Below are 24,101 nucleotides of genomic sequence, written 5' to 3'. Positions count from 1 at the left end.
CCAAAGGCTGAGGCAATAAAGCTCCGAGGCTCTGAGTATGAGCCAGTGTGGAGAAATAGCGGGGTGAACACAGGATTGCCTGTTCAATTTCCTCTCGCATAGTGATTCATTCCACATTCCAATTTGGTGTACTCTCACTTGCAGGGGTGGATAGTTCAGTTTTCTGGCCGTGAAGCTTTTGCAATTTAATGGTTCCCCTGAGCCATGCTTTCCACACACAGAGGAGCTATGTTGGTTTTAATGGCACATGCCTTTTCTCTTCATACTTTAGAGTCCCCCAGGCTTGGGGCAAGTGTCTTTCCCAACTAGAATTATGAGCTACAGTTTAGGTTTTGGATACACTTAGGTTTTAGCTACACATTTTAAAGTGTGTTCTAATTAATATCTTGTCCTTGGGGGGTAAATGAGGGATGGTAGCATAAACACTTCTCAAGTGTAAGAATTAAGGGAAACTTGAATTTAACTGAAAAATTGTCTCGTGGTCCGGTTGGGTTGATCTCCAGCCACTTCTTTGTATTCCCAGATGATGCATTCTCTGATTTGTACCACATTCTGCCATTTGCACCATCTAATCCAGGCAGCCACTGAAATGTCACGAAAGGAGTTATTTCTGCCCTTGTATTCCTAAGACTCTTTTTCAATCTTCAGATTACAAATGAAGCCCTCAGTAACATCCGCACTGTTGCTGGAATTGGAAAGGAGAGGCGGTTCATTGAAGCACTTGAGACTGAGCTGGAGAAGCCCCTCAAGACAGCCATTCAGAAAGCCAATATTTACGGATTCTGCTTTGCCTTTGCCCAGTGCATCATGTTTATTGCAAATTCTGCTTCCTACAGATATGGAGGTTACTTAATCCCCAATGAGGGGCTCCATTTCAGCTATGTGTTCAGGTGAGGAATATCTAGCCAAGGTGAGAAAAGATCAACACACAAGGAAGGAATAGCCTGGTTCTGTCAGTTAGCTTTTTGCTGCTTAGCAAACCATCCCAAGCTTGGTGTCTTACAATAGCTGGGATTAATTATTTCTCAAGATTCTGTGGGTCATCAGGGCGGTTCTTCTGACCTGGGCTGACTCAGTCAGGCTTCTGTGTATTCTTCTGTCTCCACATGGCCTGTCTAGCAGATGAGCTTCTTTTCTTCATATTATGGCCTCAGAGTTCCAAGTGCCACAAAAGAGGGCAAGCCCCACTGTGCAAGTACTTTTCAAGTCTCTCCACGCAAAGAAACTTTCTAATTTTCTGTTCGGCCAAAGAAAGTCATACCATCAAGCCCAGGTTTAAGGAATAGAAAAAAATAGAATCCACTTTTTGATGAGAGGAGTAAAAAAGCCATGTTGCAAAGGGATGCATGATAGTGTGAATTAATATGATCGTTGTTTATAAACAATCTGCCACACATGTTAATGCTGAGAAAATCTAGAGGTCTTGGCTAAGATGGTTCATAGAGAACTGTTTTGTTTGAACTCCTCTCTTGCAAAGAGGGCTGACTCCTCCCAGCTGACTCCTCCTAGGCAGAGACGGCATGGGCCATACAGGTGAAGGATGTTCCATTCGTATAGCCAAAGCCTGCTTTTCTAAGAAGATTAGCTTTTAGTCCAATTTCTCACATTTCCAGAGGTGAAAGCCTAAGGGTGTCAGGGTACTGGGGAATGAGGTACACATGTATATGGGCGAGTCGGGAGGTAAGGGTGGAGATGGTCTGAGAAAGGTTTGGAGGGCATTAGGAAAAGTGGTCCTATAGGAACCGGTTCTTGGGTTTCCTTCTCTAGCCATGAGTCCCGCCTTCTCACCTGGTATCTCTTTCAGCACTTCTCTCCCACTCCACTACACCCACCCAGCTAGGAAAGTGTCTCTTTTCTAAATCTTTGCATATTTAAAGCTACTAATCTAAATTAGAAAACACAAACCATTGCTTATTTTATTTAGTTTATATTAAGGTTTTAGAATAATTTTAGAATAATTTAGAATAATTTTAGAATAATTTAGAATAATTTTTTGCCAACATGTAAAAATCTGGGGCTACAGGCTGGGTGCGGTGGCTCATGCCTGTAATCTCAGCGCCTCAGGCCAAGGCGGGTGGATCACTTGAGGTCAGGAGTTCAAGACCAGCCTGGCCAACATGGCGAAACCTCATCTCTACAAAAAATACAAAAATTAGCCGGGTATGGTGATGCGTGCCTGTAATCCCAGCTACTTGGGAGGCTGAGGCAAGAGAAAGGAGAATCGCTTGAACCCAGGAGGCAGAGGCTGCAGTGAGCTGAGATCATGCCACTACACTCCAGCCTGGGTGACAGAGTGAGACTCCATCTCAAAACAAAACAAAACAAAACAAAAACTGGAACTACAGAAAACTCCCAATTTCTGGCTTCACTTTAAAAATTGGAAAGTCATCTTCCACCATTTTCCATTTCATTTCAAGTGCTTTTCATTCCCTTAGGCTTTAAACTGGGCTCCCGGGGATGTTTGGATTTGCAATTCTGGCCTAAAACAATTCCTGCTTATGAACTGAGCAGTGTGACACACAAAGACACATCCCTTATCCCTATCCCCATCCCAGGCAGACCCTCTGTGCATGACAGTGCAGGTGAACAGCTTTGGGGGCTACTACTCACATCATAGTCTCTACAGCAACAAAGTTATCTCTCATTATATTTATCATTCGTTTATTCATTCACTCACTCTTTCGTTAATTAAGTACATGTTGACTATAGTTAGAGGCTAAGACAAGTAGAAGGAGACAGGCAATTGCATCTGTCTTGCTCTCTGAAGCATAAATTATATACATGCCTGGTGCAAAATTAATGCTTATATCATCAATCATTATCTTTTGTATACCTATTATAGATTCAAAAACTGTTAGAATTCTAGAAAAATCAACTCAATCTGGTGATCTTTCAAGCCTGCTTTTTCTTTTAAAAAAATTTTTCAGAAGTCTTTTTCCCCCTCAAACAATTTTCTTTTCTTTTTTTTTTTTTTGAGACGTAGTCTTGCTCTGTCACCCAGGCTGGAGTGCAGTGGCGTGATATTGGCTCACTGCAAGCTCTGCCTCCCAGGTTCATACCATTCTCCTGCCTCAGCCTCCCGAGTAGCTGGGACCACAGGCGACCACCACCACGCCCAGCTAATTTTTTGTATTTTTAGTAGAGACGGGGTTTCACCGTGTTAGCCAGGATGGTCTCGATCTTCTGACCTCGTGATCCGCCCGCCTCGGCCTCCCAAAGTGCTGGGATTACAGGAGTGAGCCACCGCGCCTGGCCAACAATTTTCTTAAAGGAAGCTATTGTGGTCGAATAAAGGTTTGGAGGTCTGAGCTCTCCCCCCTTCATGCTTGTTCAGTCCTCTTCTTACTCCTTTTTCATAGAACACAGTTTGAAAACTGCCAGTCCCTTAAACACCACCCTCTCCATTTCCAGACAAGTCTGAAGTGACTTGCTCAAGGATATTTGGTCCTTTCCTGGCAGAACCAGGGCTAGATCCCCAAACTTCTGCCTTCAGGTCATCACACCAACCACGCCACCCTGCTCCCTTCCTGTGTGTCTGTCTGGTTACAGGGTGATCTCTGCAGTTGTACTGAGTGCGACAGCTCTTGGAAGAGCCTTCTCTTACACCCCAAGTTATGCAAAAGCTAAAATATCAGCTGCACGCTTTTTTCAACTGCTGGACCGACAACCCCCAATCAGTGTATACAATACTGCAGGTGAAAAATGGGTAAGTGTTGGAATACTATGCAGCCATAAAAAAGGATGAGTTCATGTCCTTTGCAGGGACAGGGATGAAGCTGGAAACCATCATTCTCAGCAAACTAACACAAGAACAGAAAACCAAACACCACATGTTCTCACTCATAAGTGGGAGTTGAACAAACAGAACACATGGACACAGGGTGGGGAACATCACACACCGGGGCCTGTTAGGGGATGGTGTGGGGTAGGGGAGGGATAGCATTAGGAGAAATACCTAATGTAGATGACAGGTTGATGGGTGCAGCAAACCACCATGACACGTGTATACCTATATAACAAGCCTGCACATTCTACACATCTACCCCAGAACTTAAAGTCTAATAAAATAAATAAAAAAATAAATAAAATGTGTAAGTATTGATGAGGGGTAAGGTTGTGCGTGTGTGTGTGTGCAGGACAGCCATTAGGGATGGCCATACAATACCACTTGGCTTCTAAATTCCTGCTGTATATGGGTTCATTCATACGTACTTGGAGAAGACAAACAGTAGATTTATAAATACAAAGGAATAAAGTAAATTAGCATCAAAAATTATTCCTAAAGCTGGCATTTGAACAAGGTGATGACATTCAGTGAATGCTAAATTCTGTGTAATATAAAATACACTTAGTTCCCAAATGAATGAAGCCAGTTGTCCTCTGAGATCTACCTAACCACCGTGTTTTCTATTGATGTTCTGATACAGAATGTAGAAAAATCACTTCTTCCTGTCCAATAACATTGATTTAATTCATGTTCATCTTGATTCAAGTTTTAGCTTATGTGGATGTCCTGAAAATTAATTCAATCTCAACAAAATATCTGTTCTTCTAATTGATAGATAGGTATTTTTAAATCTTCTCTACCTATTTTTGAAAATTTTAGTATGTTCCAGAAAGCAAAGCAAACCTAAACACTAGTAAAGCTAAGCTAAATTCTGTAATCTTTCTAAATTGGTAAAATTTCTCCTTCAGTTCAGTAAATGTAAAGTTTCTGTGTGCTCTATTAAATGTCTATCCATTTCTAGAGTTTATAAGTTAGAGTTTTAAGCACACCAAAGTACAATAGAAAGTATTCACCTTTGCAGTACAGACCTCAGGTAACTTTCTTTCTAGGTCGTTTTAAGTGTAACATTATTTTTAGTCTTTAGGAGAACAAAGCTATAGGGTTTGGACAGTTACTGGCTTCTGTGATATAATATCTTCCAGCTATTCTCTTCTATTCAGAATGTCAGGAATAGATGGCAAGAAAATCCCCTTAGGTTAGACTGGGAATAGGGGGAGTCAAATGTCTTTAATTTCGTTGCCCAAGCCTTCCTTTATACTACATCTTTCAGAATACAAAATGGAATGTCCTTTTATTAAGTTGCTGTCTTTATACTTTGCACTTTGGCAGCATGGTTTGAAGGTATCTCAAGCAGGGATTTTAAACTCAAGGTTTAGGTGTGTCTTCAATATTCTAGGCTTCAGTAAGAGCATCTCTAATTTTGATCCTCCCATCCACAGGACAACTTCCAGGGGAAGATTGATTTTGTTGATTGTAAATTTACATATCCTTCTCGACCTGACTCGCAAGTTCTGAATGGTCTCTCAGTGTCGATTAGTCCAGGGCAGACACTGGCGTTTGTTGGGAGCAGTGGATGTGGCAAAAGCACTAGCATTCAGCTGTTGGAACGTTTCTATGATCCTGATCAAGGGAAGGTGGTAAGCCACGCAACCTTTTTGAGAATTTTGCCTTCTGCAGAGTATTTCCAACCCCTAAAAGTGGGCTTCAAGTTTTTGCTTTGCCAGACTCACTTTAAAATGCTTGCCTTAGGCACTTACCCCATGCATATTTTCCAGTCCCAGTCATTTGCTGCTTCACCTGATTCTACCTCACAATTTCTAATGTCAGATTTTCCCCAGTTCCAGATGGCCTGCTGACCAGTTAGGCAAAGAAAACTGGGCACACTGCAAAGCTGGAGATGAGTGTATTTAATAGAAGCACTCACTTACCCGTAAATGGAGCAGAAAGTGCAGACTAATCAGGAAACTAATGACCAGGAATGGAAAAAGTAGAGTGATAAGGGAAATAATGATAAATGAGCAAGAAAGGAGAGTTAGCATGAAAAGATCTAAGACAATCCTTGTTCAAGAAGCTGAAATCTAAATAATGCAAGGAACTCAGATTGAGAGCCATGTACCGTAAATCTTTAGCAAGGATATTTGAAATTTTGGTGAACAGTATTGATATTTATTTTTCATAACGTTTCTTTCTCTTTTCTGTCCTTTTTTTCTTTCTTTAAAAGTAATATATGCAGAAGGTCACAAAATCAAATAATAAATATTTATAATAAAAAGCCACCCCCCTGCTTTATGCTTACACTCCCACTCCACATTTCTCTACTCAAAGGCAACTATCTTTGACCACTTGATGTTTTTTGATCTCCCGATGATGACTTTTATGTCTTTAAATAATATGCTCATGCTATTTCATGATTTAACAAATTTAGACTCTCTGTGATTTATTCTCAAGAGATAAAAATCTATTTACTCTCACCACTCCCTCCTTTTGCCTACCTCCTCCCAATATAGTTATATCATTTTTTAGGCCTTCTATTTATAAATTTGTAAACTTCTGATCTGCTTCCGTTGCTCTTCCACCACCTGTAGATAGTTCCTCTTGAATTCTCACTTTCTAAAAGAAAAATGTTAGCAATCCTACCTTTATTTTCACCTCTTACTCCCTTCTTTTACCTCTTAAGTTCTAACTGCACTTTTATCAAGAATTCGGAGCACATTCTGTTTATAACATTATCTTTCCTGCCTTCACTCTAAGTTGATTCTAAGAGTTGAAAATCAATTGACAGCTTTTTTAATGATTATGTAAATATTGTTCATCCTTCAGTCAAATAGTGAGTTACATTTACATTATATTTTTCTGATTGTTTTTCTGAAAGGTTTCTTTTTTTCTTGCATTCTTTGTCTTCATGAAAACCTTTGTGTTCTTCCAATGTCTCTGTCAGGCCACCTCTTCCCTCATTTCTGTCACTCGCAACGTTTGCCTGTTGAACAGTCGTCATCCTGTGAGTTCCCTGTGTTATTTCCTTGCATTAGATCCATTATTTCGTAGTTCCCATAAATTCCTTTTTCTAGTTTTTACCCCCTTTTGCTGGAGCTCATCCAAAAGCAAATTTCTAAGAAATAGTTCATAGATATGGGTCTGAAAATGTTTTGTTTTGCTTCATACTTGATTGTTTAATCCTTATATTTTGAAAGTGGCCTTTCTGACTTCCCTGAATAGTATAATCTTTAATGTAATATACTATTATGAAGAGTATAACATTATGAAGAGAAATGCTGAGAAAAATTTGAAAAAGGCAACTAAAGATTTCCTTGTATAAAGCAAAGCAAGGAAACAAGCAAACAGAAATTGACAGAATCCAGGAAGTTATAAAAATAAGGACTAAGTATTGATTACCTATAATTTATAATCCCTTCTGTTATTAAGTTGAGGTATAAAGATTGTAAATTTGTTTGAAAGTATTTGGTAACCGATGAACCTAGAAAGCCCATTGTAACCAGAGGTATAATTCTGATAAGTCAGAGGGTTCAGTTTTCCAAAATGTCACTTCTGTCATGCCTGCAGCCAACATAGATTGTGAACTATGCAAGGTACAGGAAACTGAATCCCTCATATTTACTTTTCCAACATTAACATGTACATTAAGTATATTTCTCTGAATATGCCCAGTGAATGTTCTGGTCACAGGTCGAAAGCAGGGCCAATAAGGAAATCATTATGACTTCTTGCATTTCATAGGCACAGTATATTTTGTTATAACATCGTAAAACATTTCTACAAACATTTTAAGCAGAAAACCTACCACTTTTTATAAGTTTTTTTTCAAAGTCGTCTTTGCTCTTAAGCTACCAAATGTAGGCGTTCAATATTTTCAACATTTATTTGGATACCTATGATGTGCCTGTTACTGCATGAGTCCCTGTGGGAGAGTCTAAGGACCATGAAGCATGTCTTCTGCCTTCTAGGAGCTTACAATGTAGCACATTTAGAAGAATGAGCAAACAGCCTGAGTGTTTAATTATTAAATTGTGTTTTGCAGACTTAAGTGCTATGGAAAATGAGTAGAGCAAGATAAGCCAGGGCTAATTGTTATTGAGAAATGCTTTATATTTTTTCTAATAGTGTTTGCTTTTTCCATTACTTAGAAATTATCTTAAATATAATCTGTTCATACCATTTATCACAATTTTTTTCTGAAATAATAGGGCCCAAATACTTTATAGCAGCATGTTAGGCATCTGTGCCTTTAATATTCTAGGACTCTTTAGTGAACCAGCTCCTGTAGTAGATATTCAAGTACCTGGACTTAACTGCCTAACTAGACTGTGAGTTCCTAGGAAACAGAGATTATATTTTCTTTACGTAGCAGACATAGATGGCTTAGGATGGTGCTTTGTGGCAGGTGATTCAAATATATGTTTGTTGATTGACTAAGTGAATAAATGTATTCCTTTTTTACTTAGTTTTATTATCTCAGTTATGCAGAGAATGGTGTTAGTAAAATCAAGAAAACAGGTTTTACCTTTATATTGCCCAAAAGCTTCACAGAGAAAAATCCTTTCCATAACTCATGAGTCTCAAAATAGAGCAACCCTGTATATTTGTAGAGAGTGTGCTGCACCAAAGTAAGGGGACGTTGTTTCTTACCTGAATACCTGAGCGTCTTTCTCGTTTGTCCCACCTGTAGAGCCAGAGTTCAGGAAATAAATAGGACCATAGTCTGATTAGTGTTAACATGGATGCCACTCCTGATAGACATTACATCCAGAGGTCAAAGGCAACATAATTTATTCCATAATTTTAGCCTTGGGATTGTTAGTCTGTTAAGCAAACCAAATGTCCTGCATAACACCTAATGCTAGAATGTGAACTTTCCTCACTGCTGGAATTCTAAAAACCTAATGACCTGTCATCTCCTCTATTGGCAGATGATAGATGGTCATGACAGCAAAAAAGTAAATGTCCAGTTCCTCCGCTCAAACATTGGAATTGTTTCCCAGGAACCAGTGTTGTTTGCCTGCAGCATAATGGACAATATCAAGTATGGAGACAACACCAAAGAAATTCCCATGGAAAGAGTCATAGCAGCTGCAAAACAGGCTCAGCTGCATGATTTTGTCATGTCACTCCCAGAGGTGAGTACGAAGTCAGAGCCATTCCCTATGAGAGACAAGGATGGGGAGAAGTAGAATGACCAGAGTGTACAGGTTGAGCATCCCTAATCTGAAAATCCCAAATCCAAAATGTTCCAAAATTCAAAAATTTTTGAATGCCAACATGATTCCACAGGTGGAAAATTTCACACTTGACCTCATGTGATGGGTCACAGTCAAAATGCAGTCAAAACTTTGTTTCATGTACAAAATTATTAAAAATATTATAGGAATTTACTTCTGGGCTATGTGTATAAAGTAGATAAGAAACAGGAATTTTGTGGTTAGACTTGAGTCCTATCCCCAAGGTATCTCATTATATGCAGATATTCCAAAATCTGAAAAAATCCAGAATCTGAAACGTTTCTGGTCCCAAGCATTTCTGATAAGAAATATTCAATCTGTATTATGATTGTGGCTCTAGAAGGTCAAAGGATACACAATTTATCTCACAGTGCCCCTGGACTGTCTTAGTTTTTTAAGCAAAAGAAATATACTTCATCAACATACTCTTTAATTTTGGAAAGTATTGTATTGCCCAATGCAATGGATGCTATTTTTGTTGAATTTTTTTGTACATTGAGCTTTAGTTTAGCATAGTGGGGAAAAACCTGAGATTTGGAGCTGACCTGGGCTTGCATCCAAGCTTTGCCACTTAGTAGCTTCATAGCTTTGGGACAATTATCCTTTCTGAGATTGTCTATTCCATCTGCAAAATTCAAGAAAATAACGTTAAAATGAAGAAAACACACTTAATAGCCACACAAAGAAAGCGGCCGCTGGTATTACTGCCATCATCATTATTTCATTACTTGGCAATGTGTACCGTGGGTGGTGGGCAAGTTACACCTGCCTTAGTGTCTCTTACTTTGCCAAAGCCAAGTCCAGATTTCGCGCAATATTGACTCTGCATTTTTCCATCCACCAAAAGTCCCTCTTAGTTTTGATCACAAGAAAAATTACAACATGGAAACCAAATTGTAGGGCCAAATTTTACCTTTAACCTTCTCTACTTACTTTTTAAAAATATCCCTGGGAAAATTGTTTTTCTTTGTAAGTGATTATGTTTATAAATTTTGTGGTGTTTGTGGAAGGCTTTTTGTTTGCTCTTTTCACAAAGTCTCCTAAGTGTTAGGCTCTTGGCCCAGTTCTTACCTGTTAGCCCAATCTATAAGCACATGGAAATTACTATTTGCTGAATCCAGAGATCAAAAGCAAAGATTGTGTGTCTCCTGGAAGATTCATTTATTCCACAAACCCTTATTGAATAGCTACTCATGTTGGGCAAGGCACTGGCATGGAGCTGGTTTACTGCATTGTCCTCATACAGACTTGCCCGTGGTACCCTTCTCTGAGCACTTTGTCTCCACAAGGACAAAGCAGGTTTTCATGGGTCTCACCTGGCTTAAAGGAGCATTCCTCAGGAGGCAAGGGAAGCAGGGAAAGGAAACAGCTCGTGTTGTGGAAGGCAGGGAAGAGCAGCAGTCAAGGCAAGGACTCAGAGGAGAGCGAGATTCACTTTCATCTGGATTCAGATTTCACTTTCACTGCTTGTTACTTGTCCTCGCACCATTTTCTTACTTCCCTGTGCCTAAGTTTTGTAATCTAAAAAATAGGGTGGGTACGGTTTCTGTGAATATTAAATGTTACCCTAGCTAGAATAGTTAGCACAATACCTCTATGGTAAACACTCTATGAATGTTAACTAATTTTTATGTAGCCATGCCAGGCATGAGTGATTTTTCTTCCTAATTTTCTCTAAAACTCACAATAAATATGTGAAGTAAGTGTTAATACTGCACCTCAGATGCCTAGCCAGCTCAAAAAAATTTAAATAATTTGTTCATGAACACAAGCTAGTAAGCAGCAGAGTGGAGCTTCTAACCAAGGCCTGTGTTCCAGAATGCTGCCTCCCTAATACAGCAATGGACCAGAAGATCTCGCAAAAGACATTTCCATTCTTGGGATTAGTCCATATTGGAAGGATTTTTCCAGATAAGAATCTAGAATCAGAGAGTCTCAAATCAAGGAGGATCTCATATATGGGCTCTTATGTGGACAGAGGGAGAAGGAGATTGAAAATAGAAACCTAAAAGAAATGCAGAAATGAGGAATAATGTCCCCTTGCTTCCCACACCAAATGTCACAAATTCCATATTTTTCTTATATTCCTAAGTGGATTTGACATCCTCCATCCTATAGGAGGACTCACTCACTGTTCCCTAGTTCAACAAACAAATAATTTAAATTACAGAGGAGACCTTGACATGAGTTCTGTACAGCACAGGAGCAATAACTGTTTCTATTTCTCAAACTTATCATACTTTTTTTCAGAAATATGAAACTAACGTTGGGTCCCAGGGGTCTCAACTCTCTAGAGGGGAGAAACAACGCATTGCTATTGCTCGGGCCATTGTACGAGATCCTAAAATCTTGCTACTAGATGAAGCCACTTCTGCCTTAGACACAGAAAGTGAAAAGGTAAGTATTGAATTTCTAAAGTCTTAGATCATTACAAATGAGTCTTTTGCTGTAAAATTTGTCCTTATAAAATGGCACTATTTTCAATTTTCTGATTCATTAACAGTAGAAATTGGCAATACTTTGTGGAACCAAAAGACAATTTTCTAGAGCAAGTGATTTAATAAAAGATTGCGTCAAAAAAAATATTTTACCTTTAAAATAAGAATTGTTTTTAAGATTCTTTAGGCTAAGTGACATTTTTTTCCAAAGGCAAATAATCACCTTTCTTGAATAAAGTAAAATAATCTAGATTATCTGTTATAAATATTTTATAGTTCTAAAGTTATGTGACAGAGAAGGTAGGCCACATACAACACAAAGAAGGAGGTGATATCTGATGTGTGGTTTGCATGAAAGAAGATGCAATTGAGCAAAACACAATTATGAAATTTAAAATGTATAATTAATGCCATAACAATCGGGATTCCATTTTGGAGAGAGCTAAAATGTCTTCAATGAAGAGCAGTATCAGGAATGGCCACTTAACTGCTACCCTCCGTTGTTTTCTCGGTTTCATTTCAGGAAACTAGACCATCAAATATTGTAAAATTACATAGGGACTTCATAGTTTGCTTCCTTCTTGCTCCACTGAAATTTCTCAGTCAGTGCACTGCCATTGAAATCACTGATGCATTGCATTCAGGGAATACTTGCTTAATCCTCTCTTATGTTGAGCCTTTGGGTTTGCCGTCAAGTATAGGATTGTTATTCAGGTCGTGTTAACTGAACTCTCATGATGGTGGGCTGGGGAGCAATCATGCATCTTTGCATCAACTTTCCATCTTCTCTTTGCAGACGGTGCAGGTTGCTCTAGACAAAGCCAGAGAGGGTCGGACCTGCATTGTCATTGCCCATCGCTTGTCCACCATCCAGAACGCGGATATCATTGCTGTCATGGCACAGGGGGTGGTGATTGAAAAGGGGACCCATGAAGAACTGATGGCCCAAAAAGGAGCCTACTACAAACTAGTCACCACTGGATCCCCCATCAGTTGACCCAATGCAAGAATCTCAGACACACATGACGCACCAGTTACAGGGGTTGTTTTTTCTTTAAAGAAGAATGTTAATATTTTACTTTTACAGTCATTGTCATACATCGGAATCCAAGCTAATTTCTAATGGCCTTCCATAATAATTCTGCTTTAGATGTGTATGCAGAAAATGAAAGAAACTAGGGTCCATGTGAGGGAAAACCCAATGTCAAGTGGCAGCTCAGCCACCACTCAGTGCTTCTCTGTGCAGGAGCCAGTCCTGATTAATATGTGGGAATTAGTGAGACATCAGGGAGTAAGTGACGCTTTGAACTCCTCAGGGGCAGACAACTGTCTTGCATTTTTGAACCCTCGGTGTACACAGAGGCGGGTCTATAACAGGCAATCAACAAACGTTTCTTGAGCTAGACCAAGGTCAAATTTGAAAAGAACGGAAGAACTGAAGACCAGCAGTGTTTCTTAACTAAATTTGTCTTTCAAGTGAAACCAGCTTCCTTCATCTCTACGGCTAAGGATAGGGAAAGGGTGGATGCTCTCAGGCTGAGGGAGGCAGAAAGGGAAAGTATTAGCATGAGCTTTCCAGTTAGGGCTGTTGATTTATGCTTTAACTTCAGAGTGAGTGTAGGGGTGGTGAAGCTACCATTACTGTGAGAACCTACCAGTGTGGCTGGAGCAGGGACTCTCTCCCAGGCCTTTTACTCCTCAGCACCTCCCTGCATACTGATTGTTGTTTTTAGTTTCTGCGAAATTATATTCATGAAATGAAAATAGCGCATTTTACTTTGCTGTAGTTTCATAAGGTTTTATACAAAAAAGCAAGTAAATATGGCAGAAAAGCACTCATTTGCCCCTGCTCCCTCAAAACACCACAGAATGACATAGAACTAAAGGCGGCAGGAATCTACAAGAATGAAGAAAACACAGTGATGCCACCTGCAAAATCTTGGGAGCCAGAAAGCAAATGGACAATTGATAATAGAGTTACAAGATGAGAGAAAACAAAAATGTAACCTGTTAGTTGGGGGAGCCTAGAAACATCCTGTTTTGTACCACAGACCCCTAGAAAGGTTCAAGATGTAAAAACACTGGATCCTTCTGGAAGGAGGAGACAAGGGGACAGAGGGACTGAAGACAGAAGAATGGACCAAAAGCCGTATGGAAACAGAATTGCAGAGCCCCGCCTGCAGCAGGATGGCTGCCTTTCCCCAGTTCCAGCGAGAAACTGCATACTCCCCCTCTGAGGCGGCTCACAGGGAGGTTTGCACTTAGAGACACAAGATGCAGTTGAAGGGGCAGCTAACATATAAGAGACAGGGGGATTGAGTGTAAAGCTGTGTATGAACAGAAGAACTCCCAACCCCTCTCTTCTGGCAGGAGATTGAAGAATGATTTTCTGGGGAAATTGGCCAATCTTAGAAAAGAGGTCGGGCCAGGCGCTGTGGCTCACTCCTGTAATCCCAGCACTTTGGGAGGCCAAGGCGGGCGGATCATGAGGTCGAGAGATCGAGACCATCCTAGCTAACATGGTGAAAGCCCATCTCTACTAAAAATACAAAAAAATTAGCAGGGCGTGGTGGCGGGCGCCTGTAGTCCCAGCTACTCAGGAGGCTGAGGCAGGAGAATGGCGTGAACCCGGGAGGTGGAGCTTGCAGTGAGCCGAGATCGCGCCACTGCACTCCAGCCTGGGCGACAGAGCGAAAAAAAAAAAGAAAAAGAAAAGAGGTCAAGGACCCCGTCCTTGGAATCCTAAGAAAATTTTCCAGCCGTATTACCCTTCTATGAAGCCCACCTATCAACCAACAAGCACCCACTCGATCAGAGCTTCCCCAGGCTTTTTGGTGTCTCCTCCTTGCATGGGAACTGACTTCCAAGGACCACCAGACACTGACGAAGTATTTTAACATATAAAGCAAAAGCAACAATAGGGCAGCTGGAGAAAGGAAATTAGAAGTAACAGAGCCAATGCAGTGATTAGGAAAACACTAAAAAAATGGTAATAAATGTGTTCAATGGGTCAAGAGAACATATTTCCATCTATTTAAATAAAAACAGGAATCAATAAAAGTGAACATACAAAAAAGAGCTCTTGTCACAGAAATGAAAACCTTGGGAGCAGGACTGCACCCACGGTTCCCACCAACCTATCCTGCCATCATGTTTTCTCCCTACTCCAGCTTCCTCCCAAGCTCACTCTACGTAGATGGTTTTTCTTCCCCTAGCCAACAAACGAAATTCTGCCTATAAATTAAGCCGGGACACTAGGATATGGAGGTATATTATTTACGTCTCTTTTCCAGTGTTTCCTGGTATATAACAGCAAAGATGGTTTAGCAAGTTAACTGGTCAGGCCAGAATTCTTGATGGTTGCCAAGTCAGGAGGCAGACGGTGAAGGAATGCATTCTGGTTATGAAAAATGGCAATGACAAGTAAGTTGCAGAGTAAAGATGCCTTTTAGAGGAAATTAAGGTTTGCAATAAATACACGCTAATCCTCTAATTTTGATGAAAGACTAAAGCTCTTGTTTTGGTTTGCATTTCAGAGAGCAAGAGCATAGGCTCTTGTGCTGGGAGGTGGCCAGTTTCCTGGAAAGGAATTTATGGAGTCTGAAAGAGGAATTAGTACAAATTATATTTTCAAATAAGATACTTGAAAGTTATTGATGACAGGGAAAAGATTGTCTAAAGAGGGCTTGAAATTGGGGAAATAATTGAGGCTCAGTGACAAAGGAGAAGATTACAACTTCAAAAATGAATAAATAAATAACATTGCATGTTTATTTTACAACACCAGGGGGCGATGATGTCTACGTTTTTATCCTGTATGCTTTATCGCTGACAAAGATTTGGTCTCTGCAATTTTACCTTATTGTTTCTCAGATGACCAAGGGGTCGGCTTAATTTGTTCTGTTTAAACTTATTGCAAGTCCTTCTGTAATTTCCTAATGTTTTCATAATGTGTGTTGTGACCAGACTCTCCTCATAACCCCAGTTAATAAAAGTTAACAGGAAAAAAAAAAATAGAAGGACTGGAAGATAAAGTTGGGGAAATTTCTCTGAAAGTAAAACAAAAAGATAGAGAAGAAAAGTAGGAAAAAATAAGACAAGAAAAAATTGAGGGTAACAATTCAGGTGGTGCAATAATTAGTCAATAGTCTAGTTCAAGAGAGTTTATTTTTAAAAAATAAATTTAGACTATTTTAAAAAATAGTCTAAGATCATTTCCTATAATTGAAGAATATGAATTTCCAAGCTGAAAGAGTTCACCCAGTACTGAATATAATAAATAAAAATCCTACTTGGGCACAGTATGAAATTTTAGAAAACAAGGGAAAAGGAGAATATTTTCCAGGAGAGAAGGGGGAATGTGTGACATATAATCGATAAAGAATTATAACCATGTGACTGGGCACAGTGGCTCATGCCTGTAATCCCAGCACTTTAGGAGGCCAAGGCAAGAGGATTGCTTGAGCCCAGGAGTACAAGACCAGCCTGGGCAACCTGGCAAAACCCCATTTCTAACAAAAAAAGAAAAGCAAAAATTAGCCAGGCATGGTGGCATGAGCCACTCGGGAAGCTGAAGTGGGGTGATTGCTTGAGTTCAGGTGGTTGAGGCTGCAGTGACCCAACATCGCGCCACTGCCCTCCAGCCTGGGCAACAGAGCAAGACCTTGTCTCAAAAAAAAACAAAAACAAAAAACAAAACAAAAAAAACATAAAAAAAACACACCCAAAAGAACTATAATGACATAGGACCTCTTGACAATGAAACTAAAATTCATAAAGATTTGCCTTCAAAATTCTAAGGGGAATCATTCTATATGTAGCAAAGCTATTCTCGAGAATGAGAGAGGTCTAAGGACATTCTCAGTCATGCAGGTCTCAACACCTCTACTCCCCATCTTTTCTCAGAAAGCCACAAAAGGGGGCTTTTTTTTTAAAAATAAGGTCACAGATTAAAAAAATAGGAAGATATGGGACGTAAGAACAGATGACCTAACTTAAGAATGAGGTGCTGGGAATCTCCAGGATGATTAGGAAGGAGGTCCCAGGATTACAGGTGTGCTGTACCCAGAGGAAGTAGTCAGCCAGATTGAGGCAGGGAAATGGGTTCTGAGAGGAATGTCCCCCAGAAAAACATGGTGCTGCTAGAATGCCTGGTGGGTTTGAATGGTGAGAGAAGACAGAACCCCCTGCTAGAGTTTGAGGGTAAGTTAGCAATGCGTAATAGAAGACAAAGAGAGTGAGATTGGAGATTTTTAGCTATTAGCTCTAGGTGGAAAGAAAAGTTACACAAAAAGAAAATATATTTTTATTTCACCTTATGACTCATCTGAGAATGTTATTTACAAAGTCACATCAATGTAAAAGCTTAATACTGATCTAAAGCAGAATTATAGATAGATTATGAAAGGAACAAGAAAATATGTGGGGTAGGTTGGGGATGGGATAGGACATGGGTAAAAAAAGAACTGGATCCTTGTGGTCCTCATATTTCACAATGGAAACTAAACAGTTAAACATTTAAACAAATAAGATGTTTTACAATAAAAACATCTTATTGTAAAAGATGAAGGTGAATACTGAAAGAAACTGCTAAAAGATTTATGTTCATGTATATCTTTCATTGAAAAAAATAAAGTTTAAAATGAAAAGGGGATAGAAACGCAGTACAGTTACAAAAATTAAAACAATAGATACTGAAACTATTATAGATTTGAAAGATACATCACCAGAACAGAAAGGAGTCCAGAAATATATTCACCAGAGGTCCCATTTATCAGAATATATTTTAAACTTCTAATCACAAAAAGTGAGCGCAATTTTCTCTTCCTGCATTGTTCACAATCATTTGGAAAAAATCTCAAATCTATAAATAAGACGATGGGGTAAAGGTCAAATAAGTTTCGGTACATATATGCAATGATGTTTTTCATGAAGCCAAAATAATGATGTTGACTTACATTTATTGTTTTTTGTGGAGCAATGCCCATGTTATATTGTGCAGAAAAAAACCATTTCTGATCATCAAAGATGGTATGATGCTATCTATCTATCTAATCATCTATGCACACACACTGATACATGCATGCATCTGTTATGTGTGTATCTGTGTTTGGCGTGTGCTTGTACATACTTGTATGCATAAAAAGATATCTGGAAGAATTTCTGCCAAATTTTGGTAACTTTTATTTCCAGCCATTTGTCCTCTGTGTGACCAGAACTCCCTGCATATACTAAAATGTCTATTGATGGTCTTTCAGGGCAGAGACTGCCTAGTTCATCTTAATGTCCCCAGTGCTTTACTCGGTACTTGGCATAAAGTGCTACCTCAATACATCTTGTTGAATAGTCTTCTCAAAGTCACACAGGTAGTTTATAACTTGTCAGCCCCCACATAAGGAATAAAAGTGGAAAACGCCCATTCTTTCCATGGGTCAGAGCAGTGCCTTTCAACAGAAATATAATATGGGCCACTAATGTGAGCCACATAGGTAATTTTAAATTTTCTAGTCACATAAAAAAAGTGGAAAAAAAAAGGTGAAATTTATGCTAATTGTATATTTTATTCAACCCAGCATATCCAAAATATTGCCATCACAACATGTAATCAAAAATATCCTGAGATTTTTACATTATCTACTAAATATTCAGAATCTGAGGTGCATTTACATTTACAGCACATGTTAGCTCAAATCAGCCTTATGTCAATGTCCGTTCTCAAGAGCCACTAGTGGCTACTATGTTGGACAACACAGAATTAGAATATCAGGTTCATGAATTCTCTAGTCTGAATCTCAGTTGTCTCTACAATTCTAGTCTTATAAAAACATGAGCCCAGCTTCTCCATTGGAATGTGTCCTCACACTGTACTCAGAAACTTTGCAAAACTTCAGTTTTGCAGGATGTCAGTTTGGATGCAAGAAAGACCTTTGGGGAATCAAACAAATCATTTTGATGTCAGAAGTCATAGAGCTACACTGGCCTGTATGAGAAGTGGTTAAAATTCTTTACATCATACATTTTATTTGATTCACCAGTGTGAGTTGACAAAAGTGAAATAACTAAGATTGTTTAGTGTAACAAAATACAGTATGACATTAAAAACGGTCATATTAGCTAAGCTTCCTGAGGACCTCTTCCCAAAACAAGTTTTCTTCCAATTGATCTGTAAGAACCATTTATGATTTTTTTCTGTGAACAGTTCTTAGGAAAAGTTGAAGCAGCACGTTTTCCAACATTTTGAAAACAGACAGTTAATTTTGGTCCGTTTCAAAATTGCATGAAAGAGATGCCCATATATTAGAAATGCTACTGTTTGAGGGAAAAAAAAAGGTAGAAAAATTGGCCTCCAGTTTTTTTGTCCAAAAACTCTTTTTTATATAGTTACTCTAAATGTACTCTACATGTGCCCTTAGGAAATTATTTCAATGAAAAGATTCTTTGAATTTAGTGCTGCCCCCGTGCCTGTAATTTTTGGCAATTATACACTCATTTTAAAATGTAGGTCCTGGAATATTTTGATACTATATTCTGAAAGTGTAAAATACATAGGATCATAATTAGGTATAGTTTGCCATATATTTATTCAATAATTAAATATAAGTTTCCTATCCTAAGAAAATATCAGAACAGTTTGATCATGTTGGTTTGGGATCCCACCTCATATTTCCAACTAAGGGTTTGATTTATTAAATATTTCTTATGCATGCAAAATCTCTCTGTAATCAAGGCACAAAAGGATGTTAGAGGAAATACAAAATTAAGAATTTGGTTGTTTTCAAACACACTTGGAGAGAAATTTACATATACATGTGTACCATCATAAAATGAGCACTATGTCCACTTGGATTTGCTGTAAATTTACAGATCAAGTAAATGATCTCACCTGCATATGAGATGGCAGGTGAAAGTAACTCAGTGAACCTCTAAACCCATTTCCAATTTCTTTCACACTGGGTTCAATTAAATGCCCAATTAATTTAAATAGCAGACTGTAAATAAAGCAATGCACATGATTATCATCTAATTAGCACTGGCCAGCATTATAATGTGCTCATTAGCGAGTTGTATGGTATCCTGAGGCTCATAATGAGTAATCAGGGTACTCGTGATTGGCATGTGGCTATCCGAATGCAACTACTCAACCCAATAAATCGGAGTTAGGACAAAATGTGTTATGTAAAAAGAAAAAATACAGAGCCAGCTGGTGAATTGGCAATTTCCTGCTTCCTGTAATTCAGGTACAGCTCCTGCTCTCAAATACAAAATAAATGTGAGAACAGAAGAGCTGGAGATAGAAATGGAAATGTTCGCTAAGGGTGACAGAGAACAAGTGCCTATGATTATTATAAAAGATTACCAAAAAAGATAAAACCTTTGTGGTATTTGGTTTCTTTTTCATATCTCAAGTATAGAATCAAAGTAAGAAATGAGCAGAGTTTCAATAACATTTCTTGGAAGGTGAAAATTTAATCATTGAAATATACTTCCTGATAATGTTCATAAAGCATTTTGCCTTCATGGTTTTAGCATGTTACTGCAAAATAGTTTGGCAGGCTGCAGGGAGAGATGTAGCTGAGTGTTGCATTCATTGTTACGTAGGTGATAAGTCACTATGGCAGGTGTTGTCTCTCTTGACACCCAATCCGACACCCTTTTCTTTTGCTTTCCTCTATTACAGAGGCTGGAAAGCAAAATATTTACCTTCCTAGACTCCCTTGCAGCTAGATGAAGGCCAGGTGACATTGTCTTGTCAATGAAATATAGGCACAAGGCCCTATGCAGGCTGTCCCTTTCTGAATAAAGCCTGGGTAAAAGAAAACCTGAGTCTCTTCCCCCTTTCTTCTTTCCTGAATGCACAGCAGCCATGCTGTGATCACTTGGACAAAAGCCACACACCACAGATGGCAGAGCAGGAAGATACTCAGCCTGATTCCTGAACATCCTTTGTGCAGCTACTTCAGCCTGGGTTGCCTGCCTTCACCCATCTTGTTACAGAAGGAAAAGACACCTCTCACTTGTTTAAGCCACTGAAGTAGTTTTTTTGTAATTGTGTTTGTTGTTGTTGTTGTTGCTGTTAACTAAAAATTAATACAATCTTACTCAATAGATCTTTATTAATAAAAATCCTGAAATGTAAGTATAAAGAAAATAACACAATATTGAAGTATTAACGCATTCTTAAATGATCTTCAAATATGATCATTATATCTAGAGACATTCCAAAAATATTCAGTGAAAGAAGGAATCGGTCTTTTTTACCTAGTATCACTGCCATGGAAAGACGATATCACTGGATGGGTGTCCTGGCAGCTCTTTCTTTCCTGGAACATTGCACATGCCCTGCTTTAAATGAAAGAAGCTTTTACTTAGGCACTTAGTGTTTTTTGAATATGCTTTCTCATCCTTTCACGTGATAAAATTGATGTTAGACTGGGAACAATCTAGATCCCTTTGACAGGATATGCCAGAGGTGGGGGAAAAAAGTGGTTCAAGAAAGGATGAATTTGAAAAAGGATGGGTTAGAAGAAATGGGGAGTAAAGTTCCCAGTTAATTTATAGCTGGAAATAGTCACAAACCAATTCTTCAAGTCCACAAGCCAGAGGTATCCCTGGAGTCCACCCAGATCTGTTGCAAGTGAGCCCAGAATCAATGGAGGCCTCCCCCAGGGAAGAGCCTATATTGAACTCAACCTTGCATCTCCAGCAGCTGAAGGCATTTAATACATTCTGGTCTGGTGGGTGGGTGAGTTAAAAGACAAGCATGGACAGAAAGGGCCCTAGTTAAGTCCGTGGAGATTTTAGAAGCTTTTTGGATCTGGATTTCTAATTTTGTTCATCCTCAAAAAGCCTGGCGTCATGTAACTTGGTGTCAGAGTTGTGTTTCATTCAGGAAGCATATTTCAACAGCCATAAAAAATTAAAAAGTAAATTTTATCTTTATATCTTTGAGAAATCCATAATTACTCCACAATAAACTTACTAAAATGCTGTGTCAAAACTCTAGTCACTGTCCTCACTCAGCTCAGTCATGTAAGCTCTCCAACCTCTCCCACAAAGCCAAGTTTCCCTCTCCTTCCTTTCTTCTCATTCAGCCTATTATTATGTGATTTGCTTAGTATCTCTTCCAGCAAGAATTTCTTCTTTAGGATGTTGAGAAAGGGGAACTGGAGTTGGAATTTAATTATAGGATCTCTGTTGCAAGATAGCGTAGCAGGAAGTCTATGGCTATTCTCATGTTAATAATTTTGCCCCATAACATCAGTTAAATTATCTCTCCATGTACTTTTTTATTGCTATAAAATTCAGATTCTAATTAGAATCAAATGTTTTAAAGACTGGTCCAAAATTGTTTAATAAAGTAGCACATTTCAAAACAGAGTGCTTTGTAAGATGTATAGCCTTGTTCATTGCATGAAACTAAAATTAAAACAGTATCAAAACACATTAGCCAGGGTCTTATCACCTTCTTGCTCCACTTCACAAAAAAATTAACAATACATCTGAAAGCCTTCTGTGAAGATAGTGCTTCACAAAGAGCAAACAAAATAGAGGAGCTGGTTGGAGAGCCAAAGCACAATATGTTGGACTGAATGAGACCCTCAGAGTTGCAGAATATCACACCGTGAATGAACCTTCCATTTTAACCCCATACTAAACTCCTCAGTTGAGAACTGGGTAAACTGAGGCCACCAACACTAAATGGCCTTCTGGAGTTTTAGTGGTTGGATGCAGGGCCAGGCTAGAATGTAGTTCTGATGACGCCAGTCCAGGATGCTGGTTGCTAAACTCCACGAAGGCCTTTGTACATCGATCTGCCTTTGAATTTCCTGGCACCTGCCTACCTGCATTCTGACTTCCTCTGGGATCCACATGTGGACCTGTGGCGCAACCTCTTGCTTGGCCGTGGTGAGCAGGGCATCAGCATTCCAAAGCTAAGAGAATAAGGTACACACACACACGCACACACACACACACACACACACACACATCTCCAAAACTCAGACAGGAACATTTATTTTTCTTTTGTTAAGTCAATGCAGTTTTCATCTAGAAATATAGCAAGAGCTCTACCATTTTTTTATTTGAACAATTGCTTAAAAAAAAAAAAGAAAGGAATGATTATGTAGAAATGTTTTTGATGCAGAATTACTGAGCCTGGAGGCAAGGAGGCGGGGCGGGGCGGGGCGGGTGGAAGATAGTGCCCATCTTCTATTAGCAGCAGGATGTATGAGCACAGATGACAATCCGGTCCATGCTGTTCATCAGACAAAGCCTGAATCCTGGAAAAAGCCAACTCTTTGAACAGGAATTAGAGTGTGATCGGCTTAGTTGACGCACAGGGGTAGGTGAGTGCGAGAGTAAAGAAGCTCTTCTTTGTCTTCGGTAGTGCTGGGTTTCTTTTCCAGGCACACAGATGGCCTGCTCCCCCTGCAGCGCACCCAGATCCTCCCAGGGAAGCCGCTTCAGTTTCCACTTGGCCAGCGCCAGAAACGGGCTGCTGTGCTGCCAGCGCCTACGTTCCTCCCCGCGCTTCCCGCGTGCGCCCGGAGTCCCGCTCGGCGGGACCGCAGCTGCTGCCTTCACTCATTACCTGCCCCTGTCCTGGCAGCTCCTTCAGAACATATTGTTCTTTGGGGAAATACCATGGTTTTTGAACTGAGGACAGATTCTCTTCAGAAATCGCATGGCAAAACATTAGAAAAAAAGAAAAACTAAGAAATTAAAAAATTCAGAACAGAAGACAATCGGTTTTATGCTAACTTTTATAACCTTAATCTTTGAAGCTTTTCCCCTCCTTTAGAGCAATTACTTCTATGCTGCCAAAAGAAATGAGAAGTGATTTCATCTGAGTCATTACTGTGCTCTCCCTCAAAGGATAGCAGACAGTAATTAGTACTCCACACCAGACCTGCCTCAAATTTGACATAAACTGCATTGGTCCTTTACAGAGCTGAAAATGAAGCACTTCTAAGTCTTAGAATCTTCTCGTGAATTTCTGTCATTTGGCAGAAATTTCTGGAGTCGTTGCTTCTTATAGATCTTTTCTACTGTTAACTTAAAAAAATAGACTTTTAACAATTGGCAAATTGCACCACATTACCTTCAGAGTGAAATCACCATCTGAAAGCATTCGAAGTAAGGGGAGGGGAAAAGTTAGACCCCCATTTTAGTTTCCTGGCAATACTGAGATCTAGGAATTCATCCTAGAAGCTGTTTGCCATTTCCAAAGTGCCTAGGACAGCCCATCAATGAGGGCAAAATCCTCAGGGGCAACTGGACACGAGTGGTCCTTTTTGGAAGACTTTATAAATAGCCACAGAAGTGCAGGTGTAGGGCGTTGATGTGTGCTAGACCCAGAGAAGCAGGGAGGCTTCGTCAGAAAGCCATCCAGCCATCCAGAATGTGGTCATGGACTGGGTAAAGCTCCCCGCTAGTATTGTGGACCTTAGAGGGTTTCCAGAACATGGTGCAGGGAGGGTGAACCCAGACTCTCTGATTCCAGGCAACAGAGCTGAGAGTCCAGGGACACCAAGGCGGCTATTGCTCACAGGACAGAATGAGAGAGAAGAGAGCTGCAGAGAGAGAATCCAGGTCTGCAGAGGGTCCCTTTGGAAAATGCAGCAATATCTGTTAACTTCTTAG

At 39.5% G+C, this 24,101-nt stretch overlaps 2 protein-coding genes across 4 annotated transcripts in view; both read left to right on the top strand.

Moving 5' to 3' along the window:
• Positions 1-15,473, top strand: part of ABCB11 (ATP binding cassette subfamily B member 11) — a 113,589-nt gene extending 98,116 nt beyond the window's left edge. For both annotated transcript variants that reach the window (XM_526100.7, XM_009443642.4), the window contains 6 exons: positions 649-890; positions 3,550-3,706; positions 5,227-5,424; positions 8,713-8,919; positions 11,272-11,418; positions 12,256-15,473. In XM_526100.7, coding sequence (XP_526100.2) covers positions 649-890; positions 3,550-3,706; positions 5,227-5,424; positions 8,713-8,919; positions 11,272-11,418; positions 12,256-12,456 — 1,152 coding nt within the window. In that variant the 3' untranslated portion in view covers positions 12,457-15,473. The remainder of the gene's footprint in view (positions 1-648; positions 891-3,549; positions 3,707-5,226; positions 5,425-8,712; positions 8,920-11,271; positions 11,419-12,255) is intronic.
• Positions 15,474-22,715: 7,242 nt separating this feature from the next.
• Positions 22,716-24,101, top strand: part of SPC25 (SPC25 component of NDC80 kinetochore complex) — a 61,413-nt gene continuing 60,027 nt past the window's right edge. For both annotated transcript variants that reach the window (XM_016949980.4, XM_016949978.4), the window contains exon 1: positions 22,716-22,804. The gene's annotated coding sequence lies outside the window, so the exon portion shown is untranslated. The remainder of the gene's footprint in view (positions 22,805-24,101) is intronic.

Source organism: Pan troglodytes, chromosome 13 (assembly GCF_028858775.2).
Source record: "Pan troglodytes isolate AG18354 chromosome 13, NHGRI_mPanTro3-v2.0_pri, whole genome shotgun sequence".
Taxonomy (NCBI): domain Eukaryota; kingdom Metazoa; phylum Chordata; class Mammalia; order Primates; family Hominidae; genus Pan; species Pan troglodytes.
The sequence above is the reverse complement of the archived record's forward strand: the minus strand, read 5'-3'. Positions and strand labels throughout refer to the sequence as shown.